The 19,198-nt window shown below is 36.8% G+C and overlaps 1 protein-coding gene across 2 annotated transcripts in view; it reads right to left on the reverse strand.

Annotated features, from left to right (window-relative positions):
- The window catches only part of CNTN5 (contactin 5), a 1,286,475-nt gene that overhangs the window by 410,851 nt on the left and 856,426 nt on the right, over positions 1–19,198 (reverse strand). For both annotated transcript variants that reach the window (XM_088791491.1, XM_019741696.3), the window contains one exon: positions 8,409–8,504. In XM_088791491.1, coding sequence (XP_088647617.1) covers positions 8,409–8,504 — 96 coding nt within the window. The remainder of the gene's footprint in view (positions 1–8,408; positions 8,505–19,198) is intronic.

Genomic DNA, 19,198 nt, shown 5'->3' on the forward strand with positions numbered 1-19,198 from the left:
TTCAGTCCTTAGCCAAAGGGAAGTTTTGGGCAGAAGGGTGACATGAAACAACTTGTTTTCAAAGACCACACTGGCTACTATGTTGAGAATAGACTGAAAAAAGGTAATGGCAAAAATGAGGGAGATGAGTTAAGAGACTCCTGCAATAATTCAGGTAAGAAATGATGGTGATTTATCCTAAAAAGCTAGCAGGTAAAGATGTGCGAAATGGTCAGATTTTGGATAAAGTTTTGGTAGGGCCAATAAAATTGCATTGTTTATATATGGGGTTGTTAAAGAAAGTAAAAAATGAAGAATAACTCTAAGGCCTGGTGAATTGTAAGGAATGAACTTGCCATCAATTGAGGTGGAAAAGACTCCAGGTGGAGCAGGTTTGGGGAAGATAGAACCAGGAGTTCAGTTTTAGACATGATTAAACTTGAGGTGCCTATTAGCCATGGAAATGGAAATGTTGAGTAGGCAGCTGGATATACAAGCAAGATTACTGGCTGGAGACATACATTTGGGAGATGTTGGTGTTTAAAGCCTAATTGTTAGGTGAAATCTAAGGAGTAATGGTATATTAAGAAAGAAGCTCAGAGATTTCCGGTCAAGATGGCAAAGTCGGTAAATTTTGTGCTCACCTTCTCTCAGGATCACATCAATTACAACTAAACTACAGAACAACCATCATTGAGATTCATCTGAAGTCTAGGTGAATGGAAGCCTTGGAACTATGGGCTTACAGAAGAGGCCACCTCAATGCTGGTAGGAGAATCAGAGACATGGAAGAGGCTGGTCCCATACCTGTATGTGACCATTAAAAGTCAGGCGGGATATCTCAGCTGCAGAGGTCCCCCCAGAGGAGCAAGGTGTCTCAGTGCCATATGAGGCTTCCCAGCCCAGGGTTCCAGTGCTGGGAAGAGAAGTTTCCATAACTTCTGGCTGTAAAAACCAGCAGAGATTGTGGCTCAGTGAGCCAGAGGGCAGCTGTACTCCCATGCATTCCTCTTAAAGGGACCCATGTCTGGACTTATTAACAGACTGCGGGGACAGAGCCAGGAGTGCAATTTCCAGGCTCTGGGTCTCATGTGGAAAGATGCTGGCTCTGGTAGTAAAAGGCCATCAACTGTGATTGGATGGCCATCAGCTGTGGCTAGTTGGCCATCAGCTGTAACCAGTGAACCATTGGCCACTAATGTAACTGCCGTGGCTACACTAACAGTAAAAATGGGGGCTAGCAAGAAGATGGTGGCTGAGCTAGCAAGAGCAGATTGCAGTTAGCACGGCGGATTGCAGCTAGCAAGTGAGGTTGGATGCCAGAGAGAAGTGGACAGCAGGTTGTGGATAGTGTGGCTCCTGCTTCCTGTGTTTCCAACCCAACCACCAGCGAGACTATAGTGGTATAACTCCCCTATCTATGGCTCCGTGGGTGTTCCTTTTTGGCCTCACCATATCCTGTATTCTTATGTGGGGAGTGGGACCAGAGATCCCACATGACACCCTGAATTACACAGACTCACTCACTCTGAGCTCCAGCACTGGGGCATTAGCTGGAAAGGTGCCAGGGACATACAGGGCGGAACTGCATTGTCTGGCTTTAGGGCGAGGGCTGGAGGGGCAGCTTTCTCCCAGATGGAGGAGCTGGCAGAAGCTATTGGTTCTTTGGTCAGCTCTCCCCCTCCCTGTGAGCAGATGCAGGTGGCCACCATGTCTGAGTATCCATCAACCTGGCTATCATCTTTCCTCAGCCCTGCTGTACTAATACCCTGAGACCCTACCCCTCCCAATTTTTGGACCCACCCAAACCACTTTTAGTGGTTTTTCCATACAAACAACCTGTCTTAGCTCATGCTGCAGACTTTCATAAAATCTCTCAAAGGTTCACAAAACCCAAACAAGCAGCATCTGGCTTCAGCATGTTCTGTACCTCTGGCTGTGTAGCCCAAGCTTTGCACTAGTGAAAGCCGACCTTTGAACACACATTGGCCTCTGGAGGCACCTCTAAACCAAGTGGGGGTGGCAGCCATCTTCAGATTGCTTTGTGGCTGATATCAGGTGGCCCAGGACATAGCACAGACTGTGGCTAAATTTGGCCTGCAGTGGGTCCCCTCTGAGGAGGCCCCAGAGCTGGAACTCCTAGTGGCCAGTTTTGGATAAAGCTGGAGCATTACCCAGCTGCCTCCAAAGATGACACACCCAAAGGGCACACTGGGCAGGCACCAAAGCCCCACAAAATCAAATCCTGCTCTGCAGGGTCAGGCTCTGCACTGTAGCCCCTCCTCTGTTGTACGAGCCAGTCCTCACAACCATCAGCCTATAGGGCAATCCCTTCCATTGATGTGCAAACAGCAACCAAGGCTCAACTGCAAGAGGACACATACAACCCATACAAGGAACACAGCTGGAGCACCTGGCTCTAGTGACCAGAGAGATTGCACCACTGGGTCCCACAGGACACCTATTACATAGGGCCACTCTACTAAGACTGAGAGGCACAGCAGCCCTACCTAATACATACAAACAAACAAAATGGGAAGAAAGAGAAACATGTTCTAAATAAAAGAACAGAGCAAAGATCCAGAAAAAGAAATAAACAAAATGGAGACAAGCAATCTATCATCAAGAGTGCCAACATTCGCATTATAGGGGTACCAGAAGGAGAAAAGAGTAAGCAAGGAACTGAAAACCTATTTGAAGAAATAATGACAGAAAACTTCCCTAACCTGGTAAGGAAATAGATATACAAGATGAGGAAGCACAGAGAGTCCCAAACAAGATGAACCCAAAGAGGCCAACATCAAGACACATCATAATTAAAATGTCAAAGGTTAAAGACAAAGAGAGAATCTTAAAAGTAGCGAGAGAAAGCAATTAGTTACCTACAAGAGAGCTCCCATAGGACTGTTAGCTGATTTCTCAACAGAAACTTTTCAGGCCAGAAGGGATTGGCAGGAAATATTTGAAATGGTGAAAAGCAAGGACCTACAAACAAGATTTCTCTACCCAGCAAAGCTATCATTTAGAATCAAAGGACAGATAATGAGTTTCCCAAACAAGAAAAAGATAAAGGAGTAGATTGTAGAATAGACTGAAAACCATGTCAAGTATTACAAGAAATGTTAGAGGAACTTATTCCAGAAGAAGAAGTAGAAAACAAAGAAGATAAAAAATATGAATAATAAAACTGCAATAACTACATGTTTATTGACAATTACTTTAAGTGTAAATAGATTAAATACTGCTATCAAAAGATTGGGTAGCTGACTGAATAAGAAAACAAAATCCTTACATATGTTGCCTACAAGAGACTCACTTCAGATAAAAAACCCACAGAGACTGAAAGTAAAAGGATGGGAAAAGATATTTCATGAGAATGGAAACAAAAAAACAAACAAAATAGCTGAGGTAGCCATACTTATATCAGGCAAAACAGACTTTAAACAAAGGCTATAACAAGAGACAAAGAAGGATACAGTAATCCCACTTCTGGGTATTTACCTGAAGAAACCCAAAATGCTACTTCAAGGGGACGTGTGCATCCATATGTTCATTGCAGCATTGTTTACAATGGCCTGGATGTGGATACAGCCTGGGTGTCTATCGATGGATGAATGGACAAAGAGGAGGTGACACATATATACAATGGAATATTGCTTAGCCAGGGATGGGAATAGGTTCTTGCCAACTGCAGCAGCATGGATGGACCTGGAGGGTATTATGCTGAGTGGAGTATGTCAGACAGAGAAAGATAGATGCAATGTGATTTGCTTGTATGTGGAATCTAAAGAACAAAATAAACAAACAAACAAAACAGAAATTGATACAGAAAACATTTTGATGGTTACCAGATGGGAGGGGTTTGGAGGTGAGTGAGAAAGGGGAAGGGATTAAGAAGTATAAATTGTTACAAAGTAGTCATGTGGATGTAGGGTACAGCATAAGGATTATAGTCAATAATATTGTAATAACTATTCATGGTGTCAGATGAGTACTAGATTTATTGGGGTGATAGATGGGAAAGGGTGTGGGGGGCAGGTTGGAAAAGATGAAGGGATTAAGAAGTACAAATTGGTAATTACAAAATAGTCATGGGGATATAAAGCATAGAGTATATAGTCAATAATATGGTAATAACTATGCATAGTGCCCAAGTTGGTACTAGACTAGTCAGGGGGATCACTTCTTAAATTATGTAAATATCTAACCAGTATGCTTTACACCTGAAGTTAATATAAAATAATACTGAATGTCAAAACAAAGAGAGAGAGAGAGAGAGAGAGAGAGAGAGAGAGAGAGAGAGAGAGAAAGAAAGAGAAAAAGAAGTTCAAAGACTGACATTTGGGGGATGGCAACATTAAGAGTTTGAGGAGATGAGACAAAATCAGCAAAGAAGATTAAGAAGTAAGATAGGAGGAAAACAAGAGTGTGGAATCCTGCAAGAAAGTATTTTATGGAGGAAAGAATGACAAACTTGTGGAATGAAAATAATCTATACATCCTTCAACTGAGGAATGGGTAAAAAAAATGGGGTGTGTCCATACAATGAAATACTATTCAGCAATATAAAGTGACAAACTACTGATACATGCCACAATATGATTGTACTTTAGAATCATTGAACTAAATAAAATAAACCAAGCACACATGTGCACGTGCGAGCACGCACACTCATTGCATGTTATGGTTCCATCAAAATGAAATTTCTAGAAAAGGAAAAAGTATAGTGACTTTTTCCTTTCTTATAGAGATAGGTAATTGCATGGAAAATTGGTAGGAATGCCTTGTGAAATGATGGAAATATTCTCAGACTCGATTTTGGTGATGGTGGAATAACTGCATACATTTACTGAAAGTCATTGAACTGTACCCTTACAATGGCTTAATTGTCTGGGATATAAATTTCATCTCAATAAATCTGTTAAAAAGAGAGAGAAAGAATGGGGAACAAAGATACACAATAGAGAGACAGAATTAGAGTGGTGGTATTGGATAGCGTGTTACAAAGCTTTTGAAGAGTTTTGCTATAAAGTGGAGCAGAAAAAATGAGGTAATATCTGAAAGTGTACATGAGTCAAGAGAATTTTGCTTTGTTTTGTTTTTAGATGGAAGAAGGGACAGTATGGTTCTATGCTGTTGAGAAAGATCCAGAAGAGAGTAAACAATCTCTGTTAAAGATGCAGAAAGAAGAGAGAATTACGGAAGGATTTCTTTAAGTAGATAAAAACAAAACAGAACAAAAACACAATAAACACACACAAAAAAAACTAGAGTGCTAAGAATTGGACTTAGAAACACCATGATGCATCTATACTAAAACAGGGAAGTTAGAGTGTGTCAATACAGAAGCTAGTGAGTGTGTGATTTGGTGATGAAGGCTTGTGGACATCATCTTCTAATTGCTTTTTTTTTTCACAATGAAATTGTTGTTAGATGAGAGTGAAGAAGGGAGAAAAATTGAAGGATGGGAGACACATTGTGGGTTTGACAAAATTACAGGAAGGACTAGGTGTGTTTTTGTGTGTGTGTGTGTGGTGTTTTTTGTTTGTTTTTTAATTTCTAGTCAGTCTGAAAGTACACTTGAAATTCATAGTTTGGATTTTAAATTCAGATCAGTCTGCATAACTACATTTTTATATTTCATATTAAGCTGAGTAGATTCAGACACGCAATAGGCTAAATGAATGTTGGGTTTACATCAGGATTAAGGATTTGCCAACTGTCAAGTCAGTGTGTTGAGGCAACAGGGGGGATGAAGAAATTGAGTCTGTATTCAAGAAAATGATAATGATTGATGGAGAAATGTGAGAATCAAAGGAGGGTAAATAAGTGGGGTAAATAGGATCTAGAGTCAATGATTTGTAGATTTCAGTGAGTTTAAAGGATTTCTGGAGTCAGAGTACTAGGAGTGAGCAGAAGATAGTAGAGGTTAGAGAATAGGATGCTTGCAAGTAGCTGTTGGTCATAACAGCTCAAGTGGCCAAGGTTGGTTGTAAAACAAGACCATCGGAATGGAGAAATAAAAGGAATGAAGAGAGGACAGGGTGGTGTAAGGGACCTACTGAAATTACCATACATTAAGACTGTACTAGTATTGAAGGAACTTAGAGTTACCCAGATGGTAAAATCTTCAGGAAATAAAGCGGCATGAGCTGGGAGTGTGTTAATGACTTCAACAAGAAAGTGTGGAGTCTGATGGCTTGAAATTCAAAACTGAGGGTTTGTAAGGAGGAGGAACAGAGAATGGGCAGTGAGGAAAAAGGAAGATAACTGTTCCAAACTCACACTGAATGGTACACACAATCTGAGAGACTAAACAACATAACTTTAAAGGGCTGCACGGGAAGCCATGTCTTCAGGGGACATGCAAGTTTAATTGGAGCCAGAATATAAAGGGAATGTTCAACAAAGAAGCTAAGAATATACAGGATTTGGCTGATCAGGGATAAATGCCCATCTGGTAAGTGTTAGACATTGGCCTGGACACTGAGCTACTCCTTTTATATGGGGCCATGCATGTGTCCCCTAAAACTCTGTTCTGCTAACACTGATGTTGAGTCAATAATTTGACATAACACTCCAGAAAGAGTACCTAGTAGAATATAACCTGTCCTATAATCTTAAATTATATAATCAGTCTAATAATTCTTATGACATATATACAATAGCAATCTTAGTCTTATTGATCTCCATCAAAGATCACATTTTATTTATTTAATCAATTATTAATACATATTCTTATCTCGCTTATCATGTATGCAATTTATTATACTATTTCTTTCCCGTTAGAAATCTTCTCGCAGAGTTTTCTTTGTCAACTGGATAATTTGTCTATGTGTAATCTTGCAGTTTTATTTCCTATATCATCCCCTCCCATTTCACTTTTTTTTTTACAAATGTTCCAATAGCCTTGCTGTATAAATGACAACTCAAAGAATCTTGCTTTCTTTCCCACAGGGGTCATTTCATGTTGTTAACTCCTGTAAGTTTGCTGATGAATACATGCATCGTCTATAGAGCTTCTTGTTTTCTCCACCCATCCTCTTCCTCCTCCTCCTTCTTTTTATCTCTAACAATTATTCATCAAATACTGCTCTTCAAACAAAGTCTGTCTAAAAACCCATTACACTTAACGTGTATTCATGATACAGGATTCTCCTAAAGTTGTTAAAAATTTTTGTCTTATCCATGACAAACAAAGTTAAAGCACATGTTGCTTTGAAAGAGTTTAGATCTTGAATCACATGCAGGTATGATGAGGTGTACTTACTGAAAGATCCCCAACTGATCACAGAAGGATTGGAGTGACTAAATAGATATATAGGGATTAGGTGGGTACAACTCAGAAATTATTCCTACTAGTGATTTTAAAACTCAGAATGTTTCCAAAAATATTTTCCTGTTGAAATGTAGTGTACTTTTCTTTCAGTTAAAAAACAAGTTAGGAGGGTCAGATAAAGCTGAGAAGCTAGGAAAACTGAACAAGGTTTTATTATAATTTATGATAAAAATTATTTATGGTGGAACAAAATTGGGCCCTCTTTCTACACCAATAATACGACTTAGAAACAAGTATGGCTTCCACACTAAACATAAAAAAAAAAGTTATTAAGATTCCAGGACCTTGAATTCTGTTTCCAGTTGTTAACGCTAAAGTCTTCATTATTTCTCAGATAGAAATAGACACAGATATTCTCTCTCTCTCTCTCTCTCTCTCTCTCTCTCTCTCTGTAATTGATGCTGTCCACTCTTAAATTGTATTATAGGAAAATTATACTGAGGTACAAAAATGTACTCATTTTAAATTACAGGACTGAAACAAAATGAATATAATTAGCTGTGAGCTGACAAAAGCAAATATAATTAATCTGAGCACAGTTTACTATCATGTGACTCCAAATGCCATGAAGTACTTACCTGTTACCATGACTTTTACAAGAGCTCAAGCAGCCAAAAAATAATAAGTAAATTACGGTTTTGTTTGAAACAAAAAAAAATATTTCTTAGCAGTTTTTGTTTCAGTGTGACAAACACTATAAAACAGTTTCCATCTTATCTTGTGAAATAAGATGCACATTGGTATTCAGTTAACTCAACTCTGACATTCCCAATAATTTTGAGAGGTTTTTACTCTCTCAGCTTATCACTTTCCTTGTGCTCCAGGCAATATCACTGGTGGCAGGCACAGACATAACCACAACAGCCAAAAGTTAGAATGGTAATAAAACCATCTCATCAGAGGAGCTCAGACTCTTGTCCAGTGGTATTTAGAGTATGGGATCTTTAATTTCATATCTGGTACTCCGATACATTTCATGAAAACCATGCACACTTTACCTGGAATGTTCCCTAGTCAAAATACTGTTTTTTTAAAAAACGAGCATATAGTGAAAGAGAGCAGCAGCAACATAGAATGGATCCTACTGTACCTGGAGAATGAGGCGGAGGAGAGCACATCAGAACAACACCCTGGCCTTCCCTCACAGAGACTGCAGTTCTTGTCCGGCCACTAAAATTTCCCAGATCTGTCAACATAACACAGCATTTAGATGTAAGGCAAAAAGGAGTTTAAAGAATCACTACGTTTGTAACTTGTACTTAACTTTTCTCTCATTATCTAGATAAGGTTTCTTTTTGTTTGTTAAATATGATAGTAGGGCCTTAAAAATAAATCTATACCATCCAATTTTAAATACCACACTTTTCAGATTTCACTCTTTGTAGTGCATACAAGTTGCTAGTGTAGGAAGAAATTAGTACATTTATAACACATTACATAGTTCTTTTATTTCTCTATAATATTTCCTACATATTGATTTTTCTTCTACCAATAGAAACCCATTCATGCATAGAGAGAAGAGACATAGAAGTGGTTAGGGGTACCTGGTGTCCAACTTGCTGCTTCATTATATGTCATGTTAAGAATGGTATGTAAAACTAAACATGCATTTGTCAAATTAGAGAGACTTGTGTGCTCGAGCAAAATATAAAGTGGATATAAAGTGTTTTTTTTCCTTCTATAAATGTGAGTGAAAAGTCCCGTTACTTTTATTTTATAGAAGTCTGGAATTGCTTGCACATTAATTATACACATTCATTTTGATTACTCTGGGAGTATTACAGCTATTGAAATACTTATACATATGAAGGATTATAGCATTGATTGGGGTTCAGTTATCTTCCATTAAATTATGTTACATTTGCACAATTTGAAAATACTTTCCTAAATATAAAGTGGTCTAAAAAAAGAATTATGTGTTATTTGTATTTCTAATATTGTTTATCAATTTATAGCTCAGTACTTATGTCCCTTTCCCCTTTCTTGTCTAGGCTGATTAGACATGATTTTTAGAATAGCCTCTTAGAAATAGTAGTTCAATATTTTTATAAATAAACATTGACCCAGAATTCTCTCTGTAAAATCATGTCCCCATGGTGAGAAATTTTTCTTGAAAATTTTCTGCCTTTCCTTCCATTATTCATCAATTATAAAAGAGATTTTTTGAAACTTTTCATTATTTCATGCTAAAATAGTATGTTTTATAGTAATACAATGTAGACCCTGAAATTTCATATTTGTTAATTTGACAAATGATGAAAGTAAGCAGTCAAGAAAATATACTGAATGGATATAAAGGGGATAAATAACTAACTTTAATATCCTAAGAAGGACTCTGTACCTTACTTTTTGAGAGATCGGTAACTATTCACTTATTTGCTGAATTTACAATAAAATCTTCTTAAATATATTCAAAATCAGGAAAACTAATAAACAGTAAAGGCATAATGACCAATAAATAGTCAAAGAAGCATTCATTATTGAAGTAAGTGTTTAAGATTTTATGCATAATTCTGTTTCATTATAAATAGTTAAGTGTTTCACAAAGTGGCAAGTCAAGAGAGAAATAATTGTCTTAGTTCTATTTTTTTTTTTTTTTTGGTGGTTTGAAAACATACACATGAATGTATAGTAAAAATCAAGTTCATTCATTTTCACATATATGTGACTCACGACTTTAAATTTATATGCATTGGTCCTAAGGGATAGAAGCTACCTTTTTCCAACAAATGATCTCAATATGAAAACAAAGCATGGCAGGGTTTCTAATTTGGTTTTCTTTGACTCTACTCCTAAAAGTGCAGGAACCACACAGTGAGATAGTAGTTGCAGTAGGGCTGTAATATCTCTTTAGAGTGTATATTGTTCTACTGTCTTCTTTTCATCCTCATTGAATTTATAAACCCTGAAAGCTGCTTGGATATTATTATTATTTTTTGTATTAGTTTCAGGTGTACAAAGCAACTAATAGATATTGACACCCCTTCCAAAGTGATAACCACCCCTCATGTCTACTACCCCTCTGACATCGTACACAGCTGTTACCATACCATTGACTCTATTCCCTATGCTTGGATATTAATTTATTTCAACTGAATTTTTTAAATGGTTTCTGAAAAGTATATAGTAGCTTCCAGTACATTTAGTACAAGTATATATTATGTTTACTTTTTATGATATTTGAAATCAACCTACTGTAGTTAAAACTAGTTTAATAGGAAATAGTATTAAATTAATGCCTATCTCTGAGAAATGGAAGTACAGGCATGGCAAAGAAATTAGACACAAAAATATTACAGAATAATTATGATCTGAATTTTGTTTTGAGAACACAATGACCCAAAAGATAACACTCAGCTGTAATTACTTTATTTTGTATTAGCTGCTAATACAGTTTCTCATGCAATTGTTTCTGTTGTTATTTCCTATATTAAAGCACCAGCAGTACTATAAATGGATATAAATGAAAGATAAATGGATTTCTTTCAATTGTGAATCATTCTTTTTTCTTTCATAAAGACATATAAATACTAAAAAGAAGTCTGCACTTTGATGGAGAGTGTATTTTTCTCATTTAAATCCTTCTGCCTTAAAAAAAAGAAAAAAAAAAAGAAAAACGTTTTTAAAATGTGAAAGTGGTCCATGTGTCACACCAAATTCTGGGTGAGCTGAGGCAGAATGATTTGTGAAAATGTCTTGGTTGGAGTAGGGATGGCAACTAGAGAGAACAGTCTCAGTGAAAATATAGCTGGTTTTGATCTCATTGCAAATAGAAAGCCATTTCTTTGGAAGTATTCATCAGAGAACTTGGTTTGAGTGCTTATGAGATTACTTTTAATAGATTACACATTCTAATATATTAAGGAGAGAACTAAAACATAAGAACAAGATGGGGCTTTGGTTATTTTACTGCTACTCACACAAGTTAAAAAACACTTGTTTATATGTTCTGTTTTAGACCTTTGAGGGGAAAATGAGTGGCAAAAAACCTTAAACAAGGACTTCAAAATTCAGGTTTAAGTTATGAACCTTTTTCTGGACTTACTATAAAGCACATGGACACATAGATAAACAATAGACTGGAGGAGAAGGTTTGTGGTCAAGAAATACAGGGCCCCAGGGCTTGTCTTTTCTCATACTTTTTCCAAGTTCAGCATCTCATGTAAAATTTAATAGCGGAGCTTTAATTAGAACTGCAGCTTACAGAATTACTACACCAATCATCCTAGATGAACCATGCAAAGTAAAAAAGGTATACAAGAAATGATGCAATCGAGAGCCTCACATGACAGAATGTAGATTTAGGATGTGTGATTTGAAGCATGATGACAAGATATAAGACAAATTTCATCAATTCATTTAACAAAACTTCATGAGCGTAAACTGCACACTGAACACTAAATTAGGTACTGGTGATACAGAAAAGCTATAAAGGAAAGATGTAGGCATATGAACTACGCATACCTACTTGGGCCAACTGTCCACAGACCCAGCTCAGAGGAGTTTGTGTCACCAAATTGATGCATGAGCCCAAACCATCATAGTTTCAACTTGTCACAGCCATACTTATGAATTACCAGTACATATCATGTATATATACCATTTATTACTTCATGCTATTCCCCTGAATATGAACTGCAAACACATGTACCGAACACACACACACACACACACACACACACACACACACACGCACACTCTCCCTTCCTGCCTGATTCCTTTCTTTGCTTTTCTTCCCTGCATTATTCCACAAAGGATCTGAGGTAGCTTTAAAAACCATATATGTACATAACACAAAAAGATAAACAGGTATTGACAAATTCCAGGTGATGGCAAAGTGGGAGTAGTAATAATCCTGTAGGGTAAGATAAGCATTTAAAAGTATATGTTGTAGGGGCGGCCAGACGGCTCAGTTGGTTAGCGCGCAAGATCTTAACAGGGCTGTTAATTCGATTCCCACATGGGCCAGTGAGCTGTGCCCTCCAAAACTACAGTGAAGAGAATGAGCTGCCGTTGAATTTCCAGAGGGGAGGACGGATGGCTCAGTTAGTTAGAGTGCAAGCTCTTAACAACAAGGTTGCCAGATTCAATTCTGGTGGGCTGTGCTCCCTGCAACTAAGATTGAAAAATGGTGACTGGACTTGTAGTGGAGCTGTGCCTTCCACAACCAGACTGAAGGACAACGATTTGGAGCTGGGCCCTGGAAAAACACACTACTCCCCAATAAAAAAACACAAAAAAGAATATGTTGTATATGAGGCCAGACAATTAAATTCACAAACTCATCCTAGAAAAAGTGCTACATACCTCATTGCTGAATATCACTACTGTCACCTTTGAAGTACTCCCTTTGGGAAGCTATGTACTGATGCCAGAGCCTAGTCCACCTGTGGGGAGCCATGGTTTCTTGCAACCCTGAACCTTGCAGACTGGCTCGGTTTCTGCCCCCATAACATTGCCTCTGCCTTATCTGAGAGGCGCCTAACGGCTGCTGAGGAATGTGGTGGAAACGGCCAGTTCCCGGACACAGAAGACTAAGGGCTTTCTGGACAATTGGTAGGTTCTGTCTCCTTGAGATATTTACTTTTGTGAGTTTCAGTGACCTTGTATCTTCTATGTCAAAGTAAAGTTGAGGCTGGAAAGATTTACTTTCGCTGAGATAATGCATATCTTCTTCGTTTAACTGCACGTACTCAAACTGTATATATTGGTTAGAGATAATAAACTCAGGGCTTCAGCATGACTGAAGACCGGCCGCATTAGCATTTGTGTGTGTCTTTTATTCATTCCCACTCCCCCATTCAGGTACTGATCGACTCGTGGCGGCTGGCCCGTCACATCCACCCTTCATAGCAATTTTGGAACTCTTTTTCTGGAATGGCCATCAGAGCTGTTGTCGTATTACCCCTGATGTCCCAAAATGTCTTCCTTTCAATATTTCCTTTATCTTCGGGTAAAGAAGGAAGTCACTGGGGCCAGATCAGGTGACTAGGGAGGGAGTTCCAATACAGTTATTTGTTTACTGGCTAAAAACTCCTTCACGGACAGTGCTGTGTGAGCTGGTCCATTTTTGTAATGCAAGAGCCATTAATTGTTGGCGAAAAGTTCATCATCTAACTTTTTCATGCAGCCTTTTCAGCACTTCCAAATAGTAAACTTGGTTAACTGTTTGTTCAGTTGGTACAAATTCATAATGAATAATCCCTCTGATATCTATATCTATATCTATATCTATATCTATATCTATATCTATATCTATGTCTATGTCTATGTCTATGTCTATGTCTATGTCTATGTCTATGTTTATGTCTATGTCATCTATATCTATATCTATATCTATACACACACATATATACATATATACATATACATATATATATATATATGTGTGTATATATATATATATATATATATATATATATATATATGGTTAGCAACATCATTGGAACAAGTTTGCAAGCTTAAATGTCAGACCTCGTACATTTATAAATTATTAGAAGTTGACAATAAATTTGATGCTAAACTTACAAGGGACAAAACAAAGATGGATATGTCCCAAGTCTTAGGATTCGTGGTTATTGTAAGTTCAAAACTTTCAGTAACTCTGAAAAAGTGCAGCGTTAGTGGATATTAAGGTCTAAGAGGACTTTCTTGGCAAGACTTCATAAAGATCACGGTAGGTGTTGTAGTGGGCTGAGCAACTTTGCAAACCAAGTAGGAAGGTTTTATACCCACTGAAATACCTTGAATAGATACAGTATCACACACACACACACACACACACACACACACACACACACACACACACAAATAAGATATTTCAAAAAACATTTTCCAGAAAGGCGAAATATTTTAAAGTGTGGGAAAGGGAGAGAGGTTGCAGGAAACTGGCAAGAAGGAAAGTGCATAAGGGGTTCTGGACACTGATCTTATGATCTTAGGTATTTTAAGTACAATAGATTAGTTAGTTACTGAGGAGAAGAGAGGGAAAAGGGTCAAGGCAAGAGGAAAAATCTTATACAATAATGTGCTGAGCTTCATCTGTCTCCTGGGCTTTAATTTCCTAGTCCTAAATTTGTTCTGAATAAGGGGCAATATTTGGCTTATGGGAGTTGTGAGTTTGGAAGAAGGAATGGGAATGGAGTGATAATTTTTCATTGCACTTGGATACATTCATCCTAGTGGTGGTGCTAGTAAGTTTTACTGTCAATGCTCCAGGCATTCTCAATTAATTCTCTAATGTCAAAAGTGCTGTGAATGCAGAGACAATTCATTATGAATTCTAAACTTCATAAAATTGAGTTTGAATTTTTACGTAAAACAATTGAGAAAGGCAAACCACTTTAGACTAGGTGTCAGAGACTTGAGTTTTATTAATTACTATTGTCTTGGTATCAGATTCATATGTAAGATCGTAAGACTGAGGAACTAAGAGGGGTGCTCTTTCTGAGGGGCCTCATGGCTTTCACTTTTATGATTCCTACAAAAACAAATGACAGTTTTTCCAATATTGACTTGGTGTTTGCTGCTTCACTTGCAAAGTGATTACATGTTGAAGTCTTTGGTCACTTTCGTCCTATTATCATCAGTATTATTTAGATAACTGTCAGATGTAAATATCTTGTAATAAAAACTGATTAGACATCATTTAGAAACTATCTTTGACATTGTAAAATGTTAAAAATTAAAGAGAAATATAAGGAAATTGATGAATAATAATTATAGTAGTTACTAGCGTTCTTATTCTATGCCAGACATCTTGGAAATTGAATATTAATTTCTCTGTTTTAAAGATTACTAAACATAAGTGAAAGTGAACAGAAACTTGGTTATGGTCACATAGTTAATAACTAGTGATTTGCAAATCAAACTCAATGTAGTTGTTTTAAAAAAAAGGAATGAGGACAAAAAAAGCATTCAACGTTTGGAAGATAGACCAAGTTGGTTTTTGAAATTTACAAATAATATTTATAAGGATCTCTTATTAAAAATCATTTCTGACAGATGAAAGATATAAAGGTAGGAAAAATTAGTGAAGAATGGAAAGAAATAATTCTTACATTGATTTTGAGAGAATTAAATTAATATTTTTAATACATAGCCATTTGTTCTTACATAAATAAAAAGCCTTTCATAAGACACTCTACAACAAGCAAAATTGTTAATGATAGTAGTTTTTAAAATAAAAGTTTGATTGTTGAATACTATGTTGACTGAAAGCCATAGAAACATGAAGCTTTGTGGTATTTTACTGGCAAGCGTGAGCTCATGAGCCTGTGATCAATTTGTAAGCAGATAGGACAGGGTTTATTTATCCCCACTTAATAATGAGGACATTGGCATCAACTAAGGTTAAATAACGAGAATAAACACTTCAGCCGGTAAGAATTTGAGCCTTCAAGATGACGAATTCATTTTGGAACTACCATGGTTTTAGCCTATAGTTATTCTGATACTCTTAATTTAGAATGTTTCAATCAATGTAATTATTTTTTTAACCATTTTCCTTTTACATCACATGAAGTAAGGCTATAATTCTTTAACATATTTGTAGTAAGTCATCTGTGAATGCTATATCACATCACTTTTCCAAAATGTTAATTATTTAATAAAATGAGTCTTTTGAAAATATCAGTTGTGATAATTAGAGGTATGTCAAAACATACACTCCCATCTATTACATGAAGGTAAGAACTATGATACAGCTGGAGATGTGGTGAGGTTAATCTGTAAGAGATAATGACGTTATAATGAAACTTTCTTTATTCCTATTTTTTCATTGGTTATATATAACAGGTCAGATGAGTAATCTCTTGCTGTGGTTTGCCATTTTCACTTTACACATCATCAAACATGAATCATCCAGCCTAAGCGTTCACTAATTAAGAGGAAACCAAAGCACACTAGTTAGTGTGTGTTAGCCTTGAAAGAGAATTCTAATTACATTATAAGTAAAAGAGTAAATTATAATTTCTCTTGTAAAAAGATAAATTATCCAAAGAGTGTGATAAAATGTTTCTGATCTTAGGTCTTTTCTTTGATATCTTGATGTGTACTACAACAAGATACTTTGTAAATAATATGTGGTGAAATAATCTAAAATGTGAACATTGTATATGAATATGTTTAGCTAATGTGACATAGTCTATGAACCTTGGCAGAAGTTATATATATATCTGACTTAAATTTCCGCACTTCAGGTGACCAATTACATTAAAAAAAAAAAAAAAAAAAAAAAAAAAAAAAAGATTTTATTTGCTTGCTTCCAAGTTCAATTTTTCACCCCAAATTGAGGTCAGTCTTAATTCATTAAAGTCTCAGGAAATTCTAAGGCTGAGAATTGGAAAGAAAACATAAAACAGAAATAATAGAACATGTATAGAGATTTTGAGTATTATAGACCCATAAAATTAGGGGAAGGGTGCTATTTCATAAAACCAACAAGTTATTTACTACGTAAATTCCTAAAACTCATAGATCTTATTATTGTCAAGCTTTTGGGCCTATCTATCCTCTTTAGCTATTTTATATTTTATAATATTTCATTAGATAATTACTTCCTTGCCTACAAACATGATTTCTTAGCCATTTCTCTCTCCATTTTATTCCCCTGGCACAACTTTAACCTTGGTTAAATTGAACTCTCTACCTATTCTGCTCTGGGCAAGGGAATGGGGATAGAAGCAAACATCTACATGTTTGTTGATGACTACTTTTGCTCTAAATTCATGACCATGAACCTCAGGCAGAGCCTTTGTACAATAGTCTATGAACCCTGCCAGAGGTTCCATACACTTGATTTAATGTTTATGGAGTCCATTCTCTCTCAATCCTTTAGACCATATTTTCATATCTACTCTCTTTCAAAACAACTTCCTGTCCTTTCCCTCACTTCTTTCCTCAAGATTCTTGGAGAAACATGGAAGTAATCTAAAAACCACTTATCAATATCTATACCCCACCTATGGGAGACACTGCAATGTGTGCCCTTGATTCTCCTTCAATGAAGGACTTGTCCCAACTATTGGGAGTTCCACTGACAGACAGCATTCAGCTCTCAGACCCTTTAGGGACTGCTACAGAGAATCAGCTCACTCAAGATTGTATTCTTTCCTCAGGTAGCACTCAGCCAACAATTCCTCAATGAATGAGTATAATAACCTGACCACCTTGGTCCAATTTCAGACAGCCCTGATAAACCATTCTAGTTTAGAAATCCTTTTTAGTGTCGGCTTGGAGCTGTTGGGCCTGCAGCGCAGCTCAAATTACTTCCTTCCCATGTCTGCACCTTCCTCCTCCCTTCCAGCGTGTGGATTCCAAAGGCATTTCTTAATAACCATTATCTACACTAAACTCCATCTCACTTAGTCTGTTTCCCAGGGAAGTCAACCTGTAAGACTACCACAATAGCTATCAATTTATCTGTATCTATATTGCCTCCAGTCCTGTTTTCATAACTGAACTGTCTGTGATCCAATCAAAGACTTTTCCCCCCTTCGTTTTCAATAGCATTCAAACATACTGGTATTTCTCTAAAGCTTTCTTTTTTTTTTTTTTAAAGGAAGAAAAAAGTGTATCTTTTTTACTTTATTTCCCCCTCATTTTTGCTCCAACTCATTTTTGTTCTCCCTTTCTGCAAAAAAAAACTTCCCATTCTTTCTTAGCTTCTCAAATCAGTCTCCCTGCCACTGGCCAACATGTTATTGTAAAAGTAACCAATGACCTGCCCATTGTTAAATTTATTGATCAATTTCTCATTTCTCATCTACATGACCTATAATTAGTAGTGATAAAGTTGATCACAACTTTCTTCTGAAAATAATTTCTTCACTTATATTTTTCCTCCTTCACGCTGCCCTCGCCTTCACTTCCATAAGCTTATTTTTCCTAATCTCTGCAATATCTAAACATTTCAGAGCCCTAGGTTAGTCCTTGGACCTTTTCATTTATTAATCTACACCATTACCAAAGTTATCTTACCCTTGTATTTAAAAATTATGCATACACTGAAAAATAGCCAAATTTATTCTTGCCTGGACACCCCCTTTGAGTGGCAACACACAAACACACACACACACACACACACACACACTGTTTACCTGACATTTCCATTTGGATGTCTAATAGGCATTGCAAACATAACATATCCTAACAGGATGCCCATTTCCACCTGCCACCCTACCATTGCCATAATATTTACCATCAGAGTAAATGATCCTTTCATTCTTCTAGTTATTAAGACAAAAGGCAAATATTGTCTGTGATTCCAATATGTTTCTCACACCCCACATACAATGAAGAAATCCTATTGATACTATTTCATAATATATTTGGAATCCAACAACATCTATCTAACCTTCTCTACAGCTTTCATCCAGGCATCTCTCACACCTTGATTGTTATGAATTCACCCTACTGTTCTCCCTACTTCTTCCTTTGCTCTCTTTCAGTCTATTCTCAGCACAGCAGCCAGGGTTGGTTTTCTTAAAGTTAGATCATATGCCCTAAATAGCTTCTATCTTAGTCAGAGCTAAAGTAAATCTACTAACAATGGTCTCCAGGCCCTATGTTGCTATGTTCATTGTAATATTCCCAGACCCCTGTCCTAGCTGTTGTCATTTCCTGGAGTACACTTCCTCCGGGGTGTTTGCATGGATCTCTAACATTGTATAGCTTTCTGCAGGAATGTCACCTTTGCAGAGGGGACTTCCTTGATCAGCAGATTTTTCTTTTCCATTTTCCCAATGTCTATTCTCTTTATTCTGATTTCTTTTTACCATAACACTGATCATAACCTGACATATTATGCAATGGGTTTCAAAATGTACTGTCTGTCTTCCTCAACCCATTAGAACGTAATCTTCTAGAAAACAAACCCTT

This window comes from Rhinolophus sinicus, chromosome 14 (genome assembly GCF_057876585.1).
Source record: "Rhinolophus sinicus isolate RSI-liver-muscle chromosome 14, RSI-T2T, whole genome shotgun sequence".
NCBI lineage: Eukaryota > Metazoa > Chordata > Mammalia > Chiroptera > Rhinolophidae > Rhinolophus > Rhinolophus sinicus.